This window comes from Hippichthys cyanospilos, chromosome 18, assembly GCF_059441005.1.
Source record: "Hippichthys cyanospilos isolate Australia breed blue-spotted pipefish chromosome 18, RoL_Hcya_1.0, whole genome shotgun sequence".
NCBI classification, from domain to species: domain Eukaryota; kingdom Metazoa; phylum Chordata; class Actinopteri; order Syngnathiformes; family Syngnathidae; genus Hippichthys; species Hippichthys cyanospilos.
Window position 1 is genome coordinate 9544188 of NC_142386.1, and position 18297 is coordinate 9562484.

The following is an 18297-nucleotide window of genomic DNA, read 5'->3' on the forward strand; positions in this document are numbered from 1 at the left end:
CAGAATAAATTTGCCAACAGTAAACATGACTCCAAGTACTGTAATGGGAGAACTGATTTGTGTTCCTTATTTAAAATAATATACTGTAGGTGATAAATGCTTAAATTTGGTCCCTGCCAACAGAGGTTATAAAACAAAATGATGGTGAAACGCGCTCATCATGTATTTTTGTCCAATACCATTTTTTGATGAACAAGACCTATTTTAATGGATCTAGTTGCAGAGAATGCATGAATTTTGAAGCATTCTCTAAATAATACTTTCTGTAAAAAGTTTCATTCTAATATCTTCATTCATGTAGCGCTATATGTTTGAAGCTGTGTCAATATTGTGGCTGAGGACATCCTTTGCTTTTTTTTTTTTTTTTTTAACTACAGTGAAATCACTCTGGCAGGCTTCATCCTGTCTCTCCATATGCATTAAAAGACACAGAAGTGGAGCAGGGCATCAGCGGCACTGAAAAGGAAGCAGCTTAGCACTTAATGCTGACATTAAAGGTTTGTCTTAAATGTCTAAATGTGTCCGTTCCATCAAGGGGGGGTTTATTTTATGTTTTCAGACTACTTACATTCATCACAGGGAAAGGGTTGTAAAAATAATAATTGTTGGTGACTGCTTGGCATTTGCAGCAGGAAAATGGAGGCTTGCAAATAAAAATGTGGGCAGCCTCGAATAGTCAATTACGATAGGCTTCAACTTGATCTGTTTATGAATCTGTTATTTTAAAGCTCCATTTGCATTTATATGAAAACATACTCTCCTAAATTATTAAAAAGTCATTAAACTATTAGGCATTTTAGTGCATGATACTGGTTAGTTACAATTTTAAGGCATTAAACAAATAGAAAGAAGCCAAGGAAGAAATCTGAGAGGAATAATGACAAGGTCCTTTTGGTGTCTCGATAAAATACTCTGTATTTTTACTAACCAAACAATAACAAACTCTAAAATATACTATGTTGTATCATACCATTTGTAGGGTTATTCAGTGGTTGGATAGTTAATGTATTTTTCTTAAATTAAAAAAGGAAGAACACTGTACTATACTATACTATACTATACTATACTATACTATACTATACTATACTATACTATACTATACTATACTATACTGGACTAGACTAGACTAGACTAGACTAGACTAGACTAGACTATAGTTTTAGGTTTGTAGAATTATTCAGTGTTTGGATAGTTTATTTGTATTTTTCTTAAAAAAACAAAAACAATTGAATCAATCATACTATACTATACTATACTATACCATACTATACTATACTATAGTATACTATACTAAACTTTATTATACTATACTATACTATGCTATGCCATACTCTATGCATTTATAGTTATTTAATGTCTGGCTTGCTACTATGTGTGTTTCTTAAGCGAACAATAAAAAATGAACACTATACTATACTATACTATACTATACTATACTATACTATACTATACTATACTATACTATACTATACTATACTAAACTATACTATACTATACTATACTATAGTTTTAGGTTTCAGTGTTTGTATAATTTATTTGTGTTTGGATAGTTTATTTGAATTTTTCTTAAACAAACAAAAACAATTGAGTCAATCATACTATACTATACTATACTATACTATACTATACTATACTATACTATACTATACTATACTATACTAGACAATACTATACTATACGATTCTGTGTTTTTGTTTTTTTTTTTTTAATTTAGAAACCGGTGTCAAGAAAATTGAGTAGGAGACTGGGTTGGTGTCATGGATGACCGGGAGCCTATCGCATCTGGCTTCTTCTGAGAAGCCAGGCACAACCTGGAGAGGCCGCCTGTCAATCACATCGCTAACTATATGGGAATTCAGTTAACCATGTGACTTTCCACTATTACAGTCGAATATATGAAGCATGTCAATGTTAACCCATGGAAATATCTTTTTTTTATTTTATTTTTTTTCCACAGAAGTTTTGAATGCTGTTGTTGGTATTGTGTTGGGGGTAGATTTTAGTCAAATAAAGCCTAAGTCAAAAATATAAATGATGTAGAGCAGACAATGTATTGTTTGGGGAAATGCAAAATGCCAACACTTTGTTGTGTGTGGTGTGTTGATTAACTTTGGTGTGTTAGATGAAGTGAATGTGTACGCTTTGGTCTCCTCACTTACCGTCTGCCACCTCCAGCTGGGCTTTGGCCAAGATGCTGCCTGCTACAGTCAGGGCCTGGCAAATATAATAGCCTGCGTCTGAACGCTGCACCGATGAAATGGTCAACTCTCCATTTACAGACACAGACACACGACTGTCGCCTTGTGTTGGCTGGCTGGGAAAGAGAAGATCCTACAGGGGGGAAATTGGATAGGAAAAGCACTAAATGAAGGCACACTGTACCATCTTATGAATCTGGGGAATCTGCATTTTCATCACAACAACAAAATCACAAAACCATTACTTTTTCACATTCATGATGTCCTTTGGAAACAGTCATGCAGCTATCCCTCATAACTGACACAGACACCTTTGCAAATATAAAGCTAAGAATATGCGAAATACATCATTTCTTTAAACACATTTTTTTCATTTGTTTTTAGCATATTTTTGCACTCAACTTGTCATACAATTCCTGCAGAATTTTTTTTAAGCATCTGTGATTGAAAATACAGTATACTCTTCTGTCCTACTTTTTTGGATTGATTTTTTACAAATAAAACATGTTTAAATTGTGATTTAATTAAGTTGAGGGGTAAAAAAAAAACACTCAACACTACCTGGTCAAAAATGTACTTGCCCCCTTTGTTTAATTCTGACTTACCCTTTGAGGCACCTTAACATTTGGTGAACATTTCAACACTAAAGGATCATACATGGTCCACTTTACAAAAGTGTTCTTACAATAATTTATTTTTTACTTTTAGCAAGATATTTTCATTAATTTCTTGTGCAACTAAATATTGTTTTTGTTCTTTATTTCAAACCAATTCATATTTTTTAAGTTGTTTTTTTTTTAACACTTAAAACTTCAACATGTATCATTTTCCAGAAAATAAACTTCCCAAGTGGGATATTTGCTATTTAGAGTATCCAATGTCTGGATAATTTCTTATATTAGGGCCTTTGGTAGGACAACAATTCATAACAGCACTGCTTTGAATGCATTTTTATTATTGAAGCAATGCCAGAGTTTAAAAAACCCACTAGAATTTGGCTAATCATATTTTCTATTTGAATTCATTTTCACTGACCACAGCCAAACCGGACCTACTCTATCAAGGAATCAATAAGAACCTCTCAGATAAAATTAAGTCACATTGTCAATATGACAATATTCATTACTGTTGAGCTAAATGACCCATGCTCAATAAACCTCCAAAATTAAGAGTTAACCTCAAAATTAAAGTTACCCAAGGAAACATTGATTTTACAGTACATTTTAGGAAAATCTGTCTCTTAGCACAAACTTGAATATTTCTGATAATGCAAAATTCAACATTCAAATTTTAGGTAATTTAAGGGAAATTTAGGACATTTTAGGGAATAATTTCAATCACCCAAAAACGTAACTCCAACATCTAGCAAAGCAGCTAAATGTTTCTTCTGACAGACCTGATTGTTCCCCATAGTGTTTATGCTGCACTTAGGAGAGTTGAGGCATCAGCTTTGTCTTTTTCTGCACCCCAAGCAGACAAGCTGGCAGGAAAGGACATTAGCCTGCTTTCATTACTTCTAATGACCGTAATGTGAGCCGGCTGGTCAGAACAGCATCAACTGATGATGAATGACCACTTCATTATCTGCGTGAGCCACAGAAACCCACCCACAATGTCACCCTGGTTTGATCAGTTTAGCCATTTTTTTTTATACGGTACCTACCCTGCTGCTAGAATATATTGATGTCTTTCTTAGCATGACATTAAACAATATATCTCTCTCCATGAGGTGTTTGCATATTATATAGAATATTTTGCCAAAATCTCACCTGGCTGCTATCTCGTTGCCAAAACACAGTGGGTTGTGGTTTGCCTCTGGTCTCACAGGGAAAGGTCGCCGTTCGTCCTTGAGCCACAATCTGGTCACGGGGTCGCACCACAAACTGGGGCGCCTCTGAATATTACAGCAGCATGCAGTAAAGTAACTTATTCATGTCTAAATCAAATGTCTAGGTCAGGGGTATCCAAACCTTTTCCTCAGAGGGCCACGTACAGAAGAATAGAAAGATGTAATGTAATGTAAATTAATCAAGCTGTCTATATAAAGTGGTTATGGAAAAAAAAAATCATTATAAAAAGACTTTAGTTGACGGGGCAATTGTTTTCACACTCCTAATGCTGTCTACCATTAATTTTTTTTTAACTACCGCTATTTTTTTCTCACACTTTGAACCTTGTGGTTCTTATTTGCGGTTGTTTTAACCAGCCAATAGGGGGCAATCTCACTAGTAAATAATGGGAGACAGAGGAAGATACTATTGAAGTATTGATTTCAAATGTGAACTGCTATTTTACTCGCCACCACGGGGCACGTGTCACTAGCAAACATCATCATGCATGTTACTGTGATGTTGGTTCAGTATTCGAACACTCAATGTGCGTTATATTGAAAATGTGTTGGTGCTGCTCACTTCTAAACATGCAGATTAATTCAATCTCTGTTGAAGGAGTGTTGGTGCTGCTCTCTTATTTCTAAATGTCAAGGCATGTTCAGTATGTGGTGAAGGCATGATGTTGCTGTAACCAATATTGCTGAAAAAAAAACTTCACTAAAATAAATATTTAAAAAGATTTCCATATACGATCTATCTATGTAAATATCTGATGTTACAACCTTATAGTCTTGTGTGGCCTAATACAGGCCAAACACTATCAGTAAAATTTTTGTCATGGTTTCAGTGTGGTTTATATTCCAAAAAATACAGTTTTATTTATTTATTTATTTATTTATTTATTTATTTTATATATTTTTGATGTCAAAATGTATTTTTAGTATATGCTACAGGCCAAAAAAATGTGGATGGTGGGGACTAAAGACCCCGCCCTCCAGCCATAGTTTGGACACCGCTGGTCTAGCTTGTCATGCATAAGGGGTATTCTTCAAACTAGATAATGACACACACTGTCTAGGAGATATTATAAGGGTGCCTCAATCTTCAAAGTCAAAAGGTTGACGAGACCTCAAGTGACAAGCGTACATTAGTGGCCCCTAATAGGGAACGTCAGTGATTGAGAGACAATGCAGATGTGCTAGTAAAATATCATTTTGATGAATGTGTTTATGGATCCTCACAGCATTGCTCAAATTGTGACTTAAAAAAAAAAAACATGCACAATGGGATCAGCTGTTACTTACCAACAGGGCGAACTGGTGACAACAATGGTGTGGGTGAGATTAAGTCACAACACAGAGAGAACGAAAGCAGAGAAGTAGAGGGAAAGAAAGCAAAATAATGAAAATCAGAAATGAATGAGATGGCATTGGGTGTCCATCAAAGGAGTTTGCAAGACAGATGGCTCTCAATCACCACATTGGGTAGAAGGACAAGAACCAACTCATTCCTACATCAGTACTGGTAATTACAATATTGAACATATAGGGTGTAATGGCAAAATGCACATTTTTGACAGCCACTTAATACCGTGGCTCAAAAACTTTTATTTGCCTTTGTCACTTTTCCATTTAGTGAGTTGACCAAGCCACTTCATTTTGTTATGATGAAAAGTCCCCCCAACCCCCCAGTTCACTTTCAATGTAGTCTAAAGCAAATGAAAGCTTGGCATTTTGGTCAATAAAATAAAAACAAATTATATATATATATATATATATATACTTTTCAAGGGGCTGCTGTTAAAAATGAGCTCAACGTGACTGACTTAAAAGCATAATGTTGATTAATGCGCATCACCCGTTGTCAAATAAATAAATAAATTCGCTAGTCAATCAATTAAAATATGGAAATAGTGATAGTGGGATAGTTTGTCTATATACAATCTGTGGCCTGAAATGTAAAGCAATTAAATGTATTGTTCTGTTCTGTGAAAAGAAAGGTTGAGGAAAGCCAACCTTTCAGCAGGGGGCCAATAACATGGGTAAAATGTGCAATAAAGGAGTGATTGCTCTGTGAGTTGGGAGTTGCAATAAAATATGGGATTGAAGAGACCACAAATTACCCACCTCGGATTGTCAGGTAAGCGGAGGCCTCAACTTTGCCCACACGGTTCTCTGCTAGGCAGGTGAAAGTCCCCTGATCACTCACGGTGGCTTTTTTTATTCTCAGCAACAGATCCTCTTTTTCATATCTGATGTCATACCTAGTGAAATAGAGGTAACAACTGTCAAGCCTCAATTAAAAAAAAAATGCTGTGGATATTAGTTTTGAGTTATTGACGTGAATACACACATTTTGGACGGAAACGTCAATCGTGTAATTTCTATGAAAACATCCTTTAAGACACGACATTCATAGCAGCCGAAATGTTCAAATTTTAATCGAAATGTATGACACTAAGGGATTACTACATGATGCACACTATTAAATATGAATGTGCCAAAACTAGAATATGTTTTTCTCAAAACTAGGGATTTCAAATTCATTTTATTTCTAACTACATTCAAATTGCCGTAACTTCATCCTGTATGACTTCATGTATTATATATGATTTTAACCCTCGTGCACACACTTTGCAAACTACACACCTTGCATTTTTTTCCTAATTTTGTAAATGGTTTTAACGGGGTAATAATGAATGAGTTGTGAATTTTTTTTTTCTTCAACCACTCAAATTGTTCAGTGCCATCACTTCTATCCACACATATGTAGGTTAAATTTATTACCAACCACAAAACATCTAAAAACGGTATGGTCTGTCTTTGACATTTTAAGACATAGCCATTAACAGGTCTCTACTGCCACCTACTGTCTTGAGGTGAAACACAAGTCTGTGCAAATTTTCTGTTTGCTGACATAGTTTGACCGCCACTCAATGGAATGTTGCAAAAATGACAGGAAAATCAATGTAATATATCCTATAAAGACGCATCTCAAAAATTGAAATTACAATGGTTGTATATGGTCTAAAATTTGGACAATGATTATTTTTCTACACAAAATCTCGCACGTCCAGTTGCAATCACATAGAAACATCAGAATTGTTGCGTTTTTAAATTCTACATGTTTTAATCACCTGCTGGAAATTTCAGCTCCTTAGTGTTTTTCCCCATTGATTCTTTTTACCATGTAAAAAAATCAAATGTAATTCCATAATTTGCTGCAAGGGTTAAAGGGCATTAGGTGTATAATTATAATGCATCAATATCTCAAAATTTTCATATATAATTTCATACAATTTCATATATTCCAAACCTAAACCTACCAAAAGAAATGCTGGCTTGAATGTTGCTAGAGAATGTTGCACAAACACTAAACATATGAAAACAACCTCCTGGGCAGAAGCTTATTTTTTCCCCCCAAATGTAAACGAACCGACAACCAATAATTGAACCACAGCTGAATTAAATCCTGTTTTCAAAGGTGTTGTCATTGTTGATTGTTTGACGGCACCTCACTTTTTCAGGCAATTAAGACTCCCCGACGCGCACACTCAGCTGCGCAAACAAAACGAGCGGTGCAATTATGCCACGGTGAAGGGATAGGCAAAATTAAAGGTGCTTTCAGCCGGAACCCTGACTGTTCCACTCTTTCAATATTTATAACGATGAACCACCCACTGTGGCGTGGGATGTGCAGTACGCCATGTTATGTGTGTGTGCGCATGTGTGTGAAAGCCATAAGGACACAGAGCCTGAGTCAGATGGACAAACTGTCTGGGAGAAAAAGGAGTGGCGCACTCTGACAAAATGAATTTGATGAATGAGCGAAGTAGTGAGAAATGACTAATTCATAATGTTGATGCATCAATGTGCAGCCACCAGTGTAGAATTCTCCACTATAAGGGCAGAGTTGCTACAACGCTAACATGAGGGACATCTCAGCCGGTTCAGATGAGGGGGCTCAACTCTGAATGAGTGGAGGGGCAAAGGAGTCAGCCCCACCTCTCCTGGGTCTCTTTGGCATGAGAGATCTTGTGAAATTGTGCAGTCAGCCATGCTGATTTCCAGATAGAAGACAAGTCAGGCAGAGAAATGGCACAAGGGGTGAGAAAAGTCATACTTGAAAGATCGTGCAGGGGGAGAATATCGATGGGGGGGATGTGAGGGTCATTCTAGAGTTGGGTGAGGACTCCATTCACAGAACATCTCTGACCCAGATACACACTTCCCATGAGGATGACGGGTTCGGGAAAAGAATAAAATAAGTGGAAGGGAGGACAAGAAATCAGACGTGTTTCTTTCGTCAAAGGGCAGTGACATCACGGCAAAACACAGATGACTAGACAGACTTCCAAAGAGTCATCGTCATTGTCACTGTACTTTCGATTGTGACATTTTGAATTCAACAAGCAATACACACGCTTGGTGACATCTACCACGATTCGGGGGACTTAGTCACATACAATATGGACAAGTCAAGTTAAAATTAGTTACAAGTTATTGTGGCAAGAATCACGTTAACAATTCCTTGCAAATGTGAAAATTGACTTGAGTCAAGCCAAGTGATTCATGTCCGCCATTTCTCCTTATCCCCTATGTACTTTGGCTGTGTTTTATGTGAATTAATGAATATTTGTACTTTTGTCAACTCAAAAATAACCTTCCCAACATAAGCCTGGTTTCGTCAAAACACATCACATTCTGAACAAATGCCTCACGCACTAATCTGCCTCATCACCAGTCACTTTACTGCACGTATACATACACCTAACAAACCCTGCACGGTGAAGGAAAGCTGCTAAATATGTCATATTTTGCACTACATGATATTTTGCTCTTGCAGTTTCTTCCACACAATCTACTTCATAATATGCTCAGCAGCGAATCAGTAGACTGAATCTAAAGTCCTAAATGATTTTAAGATTTTTCTTTGTAGGAAAGTGACTGGTAAAACCACTTTAATCATGGGATGGGTCCAGTTTCTGTTCCTGGAGTCCAAAGTGCTCAACAGGAACTAATAATTCATGCAAAAAACTGCAATTAAATTTTCCTATGATGTAGAGACTGCGGTTAAATATCATAAACCTCTGCAACTGACTGCAAAACTTTGAGCAGTAAAGATTTGGCTGGCTGTGTCGGTGAGGCAATGTTTACTTCATATAGATACTATTCCTTGCGGGTTGTGTAATGGATTACTTTATATTAAACAAGGCAGAAGGGCCCTTATAAGAGGCTGGGCCAAAATGAGCCTTATGTGGACCATAAAAAGAACAGTGGTGCTTGGAGAGTTTGAAGCAATCAAATGGGGGGTACTTTGTTCTGCTCTGAGCGCAGACGTTCACACAGCAAATAATGAGATTCTCTGTGGCTAATAAATGATTTCTGCCACACTGATGAAAGTCCACGAGTAACATGTCAAATTGCTTCTTTGCTTCTTGGGGGACTCATTAGCTTCGCTTCAGCACCTCCACGTCATCACTTTTACCACGTTCATGTGCACACCAGCCTTCATTAACAACAACATGCTTTCACACATTTCCCTCACCTGCCACGGGGAATATCCACATCCTCTTTTTTCCAGCGCAGAGTCGGAGGTGGGTCACCGTGGACCTGACACCTGAACTCCACACTCTCATCCACTAAAACCACCTGGTTCACAGGCCGTTGCACAAACACGGGTCTCTCTGGACATGGGGAAAAGTGCACGTATAAAAGAAGCTAAATTTACTTGTAAGACACTGATAAATAGTGTATGTGAGTGGGAGTAGTAAATACCTGAGGAAGTCAGGCTTTATTGCTTTTTGAACCTTTATATCCCATAGTTCTTACCAAATACGGATAGTTGAGCCTTTTCACTCTCTCTCTCGCCGACCATGTTAGTGGCCACGCACACATAGATCCCGACATCAGACTTTTGTGTGTTGGAGATGGTCAATTTTCCTCCACGAACCTGAAAAATAAGCATTAAAACTGCAGAAATTCCAGATTTTTGGGGCAATAATGTGCACCGGATTATATGGTGCAGTTTAAAAGAGCAGGTCTCTTTTTGACATTTTTCACATGCAAGGTGCACCGGATTATAAGCCGTTCCGAATAAAATGTCGAGAGTTGCTTATTTCCCCCAATATGTCAGTGAATGTGACTGACAAAGTTCTGACAAATTCAATAAGTTTTAAAACAAATTGGGACTATTAATCCCTGACACATGTCTGTCCTACATGAGGTATGATTGACAGAAAAAAAGCCTCACAGAGACATGTGAGAAACTCACTGTGATCCTTTCATCTTTAAGATCAAGACGACCCTTGTCTTTCTTCCAGTAGGTGGTGGGCTCAGGATGCCCACGTGGTGGCTGGCACTCCAGAGTGGCCGTCTCTCCAACGGCCACCACCACATCCTGTGGGTTTTGCCTGAAGTCATCCCGTAACACTAAAATACAAAACAAGGGCACCAGAATTCACTAACTGATATGTGAAATTAAATTGTTAAATACAGGGATGCCAGTCTAACAAATATGAAGGTGTATTTTTTTTTCCACCATATTATACTCTTTCCAGTTAAATATTCACATTAAAGTTACTTTTCTGATGTCGCCTTTTGATACTATAAGTTTTTCGTAAAATGACTTTTGTATAGGCTTCACAATGTAGGTAACGACAATACAGGATCAAGAACAGTATGTTAGCCCATGTAATACCACATAGTTTTCCTCTGGAGGCACCAGTAAGAATTCACACTACACTCACGGTATATAAAACTAGTAAAGAATAAACAAATTCAGTGAATCATCTAATTCCTAACACTATAGAATTCATTTCAGCTTCTTCAGAAATAACTATAAATTGAAGAATACCTATTAAGGGGACTTCTGGTATTGAACACAGTGGAATGCATTATGGGAGTATTCAAACTGACATTCACATTCATTGCATTTTCAAGACTCAAGCAATTATAGTCAGAATTCTGTGTTTGCATCAGCTGGAATCAAAATAGTATGGTTTGATTCACTCACAGTGTTATAGCTTCAATAGCGGTTAAAACATAACAAAACATAACAAAAATGTTGCTGGTAAATCAAGTGTAGACATATAAGTAAAAAATTGATTCATTAAAATAAATTTGAGGATGTACAAAAAAACTGCTCTCTTTGTTTTGTTTTTAATAAAAAATACACTTTGCTCTTTAAGATTACTATTAAAAACATTAGTATTAAAAACTCTTAACTTCCGTTTTAAAGCAAGTAATCGGTAAAGTCACAAAGTTACTTTTTCAAGCAAGTAATCAGTAAAGTAACTGAATATGGCAACACTGGCTAATTAGCCATTGCTGGCAATCTTAATCTATTTGCAGTCTGGCCATGGTTGGCTAAACCCATCCTCTCAGTGTCCAATAAAACCACCAAATGTTTTATGCTAATTGCATTCTAGAAAATATTTCCTGAAGGGGTTGGAACAACAAAGACACTAATTGACCCTTGCAACACGCAATGCTTTCAACCAGAAAGTGACAAGTAGATATCAAGTATCCTGTAATTCTTTATCGGCCCAGGGACCCGACCACGGATAAAGTGAAAGATGATGGATGGATGGATGAATGGATGGATGGATGGATGGATGGATGGATAATCTCCACAGATGATCATTACCAATCAGAGACAAACACAAGTATGACCTTGACTATTTTCTTGTGTTTTGAGTTCAGGTTTTTGCTTGCTTTTATTCTGCTTTTATAATGTTTAGGTCAAGACTAGAGATCTAAAAGAGTTGTTCCCCTATAGCTGTAACTATAGGCACTGCAAAGTAGAAGGAAGATATACCTAAAGTGAAAGAAGAATGCGAATAGAGCAAGGCGAATGGGGCTCGTGAGTAGCAAGTGGGAAATTGAGCATTAATAATTCAAATACTACATCCCTGCAGTCCTACAAGCAGTGTCCCACCATAGATAAATGGCACTACATTCCAAGAAATATCTATACAAAAAAAAAGAAACTAGTGTGAAGGAGTTTCGCTTTAAGAGGCTGAGCAAGTGCAAGCAATAGTGTCATGCGTCATTGTATTATTGCAATATTTATTGAGCCCATTGAGAAAGCCTTACATTATTCTCCTTTCATGAAAAATGTAAGGCAGGGCTCGACATAGGCGCTCTTGAACACAATTGAAACAAAAACAATTTGGGACAGTCAGTGGGCACTTGATTCTCCGTTTTGTGAGTCCACAAGTCCAAAAATTAAAACAGCAAAGGAGCAAGGCGAAACCGCCAAGTTTTGTCATACTCAATCAGTGATCTGTGCCGAACAATCGCCATGCTTTAGGCTGCTGTCGGTGGAAGAGGAAGAAGAGAGGCGGAGTCATGTCAAGCGCTACAACAACATATCATAGCAGGCCACCGAGCCACGATTTAGGCCAGCTTCAAAATAAACACCCTAAATACCACATGTACATCAATGAAATAGCCTTATCAGACTTTTATTTTGAAGGTTTTCCAGCTCCGTTCCAATTGGCTTCACGCATCCAAGTTTCCAATCGCTGCTAATGTGAGACGTATGGTACGTTCAAATGCAATTGGACATATCAAGTTTACAGAATAATAGGCCATTGTCGCAATAAGCGTTAATACCTGTAGTAATAATAAGAATAATAATAATGAGAAGAAAAAGAAGAAAAAAGCAAGAATTTTTAATGATGTCATCTTATTTATTTAAAAAAAAATGCTTGAGATTACTGGGATAAACATACATAAAAAAGTTCCACAAAATTAGAAAATTACTTCTCAGATGATGTCATTTTTCAATAAACAACTGCAAACAAAAATACATTGATACTTCAAGCTTTGTCATTAAGATGACCTAACTAACTAGGGATATAAACTGCTGAGATTTGTTGTTAAATTTGTTTTGAAACATGTCCTGAAAAGCCATATTTGCCCTACCACCACCAACATTTATTAGAAACTATTCTTAAAGACACATTGGGAAACCGTATTTAACTATCAGGACAAATCTAATTAACATTAATGGCAAATACTATTTTTTTTTCTACAATGTGACATATTCAGTTCACCAGATTTCTATTTCTGAGCATTTTATATTGTATGCCTCTGTTCTACAAACAGTGCAGGGATGTCTGCACTTTATTTAGTATTCTCAAAGAAATCTAGTCTTGAAGAATTGTCATCTTAATAGCCACACTGGTGCACTTACAGAAGAATTGTTGTATGAGCTTCTCAGTTACAGTTTGAAATCTTCCCAATTCTGTCAAAGCTGTTCTCCTGAATATAATTTGCAAAGCTCATGTTTTGTCAAGTGCCTACATAAATGCTTATACTGAAAAAAAGGCACCGGAATTATTGGATGCCAAAAAAAAAAAACTGAGAGAGAGATCATTTAGTTCCTGCAAGGAAGTATTTCCACTTATTGTTAATAGCTTCTGGCATGCTGTTTTCATTATTAGTTGAGCTGAGCTTTCGTTTTTCAATGTGTTGTTTGAAGCAATCAAAATGTTAAAAGGATAGAACGTTCAAATTATAATATGCTAATGTCACTATGCCACCTGATTGTTGTTTATTTGAGTTTTCTCATAATGGTATTGTACTAGTCACCTTTTCTAAGTTTTATGTTTTTAACACTGTTGTCATCTTAGTAAGGTAGACCGAATGATTCAAAATATATCGATGAAAAAAATGATGCCCATTACAGTGGGCACAAATAAATAGGCTGGGTCTCAGGAGGATAGCCTATATACATTTATTAAATGTGGTATTTTAAGACCAAGTGACTTGTGGACCCTTTATTAAAAATGAGTCAAATATCAAACTTTTATAGATTGATAAGAAGCCCACATTGTTTAGATATTTGCAGTTATTAATGTTTAATGGAATGATTGATATTTTTTCTCTCTAATTTTGATGTCCAACTGCATTTGAATATACCATATAGTTAGGGGCTACTTATAACACTGAAACTTTGCGTCCTATAGTACGATAATAGCGTGATTGACTAGCAGTTTCTTAGGGTCCTTAATCAGCGATTTTATTATTTATTTATTTATTTATTTTTTTTTACGGTGGTGTGAAATACTTGGTAGAGACGTGTTGTAATAAAAGTGGAGTCGCAAGGAGTAAAGCTAACTGCTAGCAACAATCACTGCGAAACCCAACGTCAAAATAAAAGCATAATATAACCATTGCTTTTTCATATATTATTTGTTGCATTTTTTTGGATAGCGCACGTCTGGCGTAGTCACATGAAAGCTGACAGGAAGTGTCTTTGTTTTTGTTCTATTTGTTCTGTTGTTCTTTTGTTCTATTTTTAATATCAGTTTTGAATTGTACTAAATAAGAATCACAGTAGTTTGCATAATAACAATAAACTGTTAGCATCACAGAAATATATCGTAAATTAGAATCTTTTCATTTATCGCCCAACTGATTTTTTTTTTTTTAACAGCTAATGCCTTTGATTGTTTTGTTGCTATATTGCAACATGGAGTCAAAAAGTAGAAGATTACAAAAGGCGAATAATAAAAATCAGCAAGGCGCCAAGTATTTTTTCAGCCAAACTGTCAACGGCATCCCAGTTGTGCTCAAGAAAACGTGCCTCAGTGGTCAACTCCACTTTGGCACAGAGAAACATCACCCCATATGGCACATTTTATTCATCCAGCTACCTTGCTCCACGAAATAAGAATCTCAAAGAGCAGTACATGTCTCGATTCAGGAAACAAAGACAAGAAACATACAAAACAGAAAAATGAAGACACGAGGAGTAAATCCTACGTGAGCTGACAGTTGCGCCGTAATAGCTTTTTCAAAATGAATTTGCACTTTATCTAATCAGGGCGGAAGACGTCTAGGCGGGTAATATGCACCATTTAATAATGTGGTGAAATCTGATTTTGATTTATAGTTTAGATTTTAGCTGAATTATGTGAGATTGTTGCGGTCAAAGGCCACATTTTATAAGCACTTGACCAATTTCAACAGATTACCCTCACTTTGCGGAGATCACACACTGTCACCGCCGTCGTATTTTGATTGATGATGTACATAGTATTTCATGTTTTAATAAATGAGAAGTGAGTGACGGATGTAATACAATTTCTTGGTCATCAGCTTTGGCAAATTAAAAATGTGGGGGTGGGGACATTGTAGTAATAGCAGTTTGTGTTCTGAAATTGATGTTTGTGGTCGTGTGCTCAACAGCTTTTATTGCTGAACATGGATTTGGCATGGAATATGTATTGTAACTTTTTAAATCATTGTGTTTGTAAAAATAATTACGAAAGCACATCCTGGATTTTGAAGCAGCCCTCGGTTATCTATGCCATTTTTTAAATAACTGGGTTTAATTGTTCAATGATTGTTGGGCCATGTTCTAAGATCTCTAAAAAGTAGAAAACATAAGGTGCAACTACAGAATGTAATAATACATAGAAAAATACAAGGCAGTAATTCGGTTTCGCAATTATTTATTATTTTATTGCTTGTGTGCATGCTGAAAAAGACTGCAAGGTTGTAATGTAGTAGTTTCTCTTTTATTTGACTACATGAGGAGAAAAATGTGAGATGTGGGTGCTTAATGAGGTGCTTGGCTTGGAGTGTGTACAAACCAAGGCACATGAGCCGTGAGGTGGGGGGTTGGGTTCCAATCTATTGAGTCCCACTAGAGGAAGCACTGATGTGGAGGTTGCTGTCGGCTGGTAATTTCAGACTGCGGGGACCATACACTCATTGTTGTATGATTGTTTTGTGGTCAACTATTCAAGACAGCCATTTGGCAGCTTCGGTCTTTCTCCTGTTAATTTACTAAATTAGTGCGCGGAAACATGACAAAATAGCATATATAGGATATCTAATTAATATATAGAGGTCACAGGTTTTGGGGTACAGCTGTAACCTGAATTTCAATTTTGCATAACACCACAAAAGAGTTCTGAACTTTACAGCTATATGCAAGCTTGAAAGCTCTTCTGACGATCATAATGAATCATCTACAGTAAGTACATGCTGCTTTAAAAACATGTCGACATTCTACCCAGACGGTGCATTTACCAGACAGTGCATTTGTTACCCACTCCGGTACAATTAATGCCAGGGGTATCCATTAGCTAGCTTCCATGTATTGACAGGCTTACTTGAAGCATCAGTCAGAGTTGTTTTGAGTTTCATATTTTCGCTTAAAAAAAAGTACAGATCAGCCTCATTTCGAGGCTATTAAATGCTAACATAAAAGTAACAATTACAATAATGTCACAAAAATACTGTAACTACTGCATCCTGATTTACTGTACATTGCGTTTGTGGAATATGAATTAAGCAGAAGATAGAAGGCAGAACACAATCAATATTAAGATACAGTAACACTGAAAACAGATGTGAAATTTTACTTAAGTATATCGAAAGCTCAGCATATATATATATATATATATATATATATATATATATATATATATATATATATATATATATATATATATATATATATATATATATATATATATATATATATATATATATATATATTCAAATATTCAAATCTTTACCCTTTCCAAAGTGGTTGTGTAATTTTTCTCCTGTCTGCTATTCTGGTTAGACGTTGTTCCGTCCTTTGTCTGCGCTCTCTTGATGCCCTTGGTTTGTTTTTGTGTCCATGTCCATTCAATTGTACAACTGTGAATCATGGACAGTAAACAGAACATTTTGTTTTGTGAGCTCTTTTTTTTTTATTCTTACAGCTTTCAAACCTGCTCATGTGTGCTCAGCTAACAAATCATTTCATGCATCGTTAACGAGAAGAAAATTATATATTTTGGGGAGAGGCTGGGGTGAAAATAAAATAATTCAAAGGATATTGCAATGACTTCCTAACACAAAATGCTAAATAGCCATGTGTGGAAAAACAGATGGTTATGGGTGAGAGATGTACAACCCAATTAATTCATAAAACATATGCAGGATTTTTTTTTTTTTTTTAACCAAGCAGACTGTGTGTATGTGTACTTGTTTGTTTGTGTTGTACGGCAGTAGGTGGGTGGTCCAGTACAGGAATACAGCTTCAGTCCTCCCAGCCCAGCCCAAGTGTGTTGTGCTGGTATGGCAACACAGCAAAGGTAAAAAGAAACGGAATAATGTATGAGCGGAGAGGAAAGATGAAGACACCTTGTGAGTTGCCGCATATAACAGATGGCTGCATTTCAATTTGGGAATCACATGCTAAGAACTGATATGCAGCTTGCAAACAAAGCTGGCGGGTTTACACAGCAACCAAGTTGTTTTTTTTTAAATGGATGGACAATGTATGCACTTTAACAGAGCTCCGTGTCAGGTATTGTGACGATCCAGTCCCCCAAAATGCATTAGAGCAGTTGAGGGATTTTATATGACAGCAGTACATTAAATTGTGGCTGAAGTTTGCTGAAGATTTTTTTTTTTAACACGATAGCCTGTAGGGGTGTGTCACTTTCACAACTGCAGTCAAGGATGTCCCATATCTGTCACAAGCATAAAACACACACTGATGCAGAAGCACACATGCCCAAGCAGAGGAAACAAATGACAACAACAACAAAAACAGCTGCCCTGTTCTTATCACAAACTTTGCTGATGACCACAACAAATCATCCCAGCTCAGGAAGCCGCAACAAAAAGAGGGACAGTTATGCCGACACAATCAGGGGAGTAGCGGATATCTACATTTTTATTTGAATACATAAACAACTTAACATCCTTGTGCCCTAAAAAAGTCATCAGCAATCAGTCAGAACTGTGATGCGCCGGGTTATGAGGAGCGTTTACTCAATGTCCCCGAAGGCTACAAATCCAGCAGATGTACATCACCAAGATAATTCTTCTTTCAACAACAGGATACATGAGATGGCGACAACCGTGGCTTGCATTTGCAGAGAAAGCACAGTGTGTGACCTCCTGGGGGAAAAAAAAAATAGAATTGGCTGCATATAAATTATACAGCTGGTAATGGAATATCAGAAACTGTATGGTTAAAATGCAATATTTGTCCAACATCTTATTTTCCTGATCTGATATTTATTAAAAGTGCTGGCAAAATGTTTAAAAATCTAATTAATCTTATTTTAATTTTACCTAAAAATATCTGAGAACAAGCCTTAAATATTTTTATTTCCAATGTATATACATTGTTTTGCAGCAGATCAAGACCTTGATACACAACAACATTTTTGAGAAGTGCCGACCTTTAGTTTCTATCATCAGGTGAATTTGTGCTGTTTTCTTTTGTCAACTGCTAAATTA

The 18297-nt window shown here is 36.5% G+C and overlaps 1 protein-coding gene across 2 annotated transcripts in view; it reads right to left on the reverse strand.

The window, feature by feature from the left end:
- The window catches only part of LOC148408878 (roundabout homolog 2-like), an 81062-nt gene that overhangs the window by 25844 nt on the left and 36921 nt on the right, over nucleotides 1–18297 (reverse strand). For both annotated transcript variants that reach the window (XM_088441213.1, XM_088441212.1), the window contains exons 3-8: nucleotides 10304–10461; nucleotides 9862–9982; nucleotides 9578–9716; nucleotides 6157–6293; nucleotides 3968–4092; nucleotides 2160–2331 (exon numbers count right to left, since the gene is read on the reverse strand). In XM_088441213.1, coding sequence (XP_088297339.1) covers nucleotides 2160–2331; nucleotides 3968–4092; nucleotides 6157–6293; nucleotides 9578–9716; nucleotides 9862–9982; nucleotides 10304–10461 — 852 coding nt within the window. The remainder of the gene's footprint in view (nucleotides 1–2159; nucleotides 2332–3967; nucleotides 4093–6156; nucleotides 6294–9577; nucleotides 9717–9861; nucleotides 9983–10303; nucleotides 10462–18297) is intronic.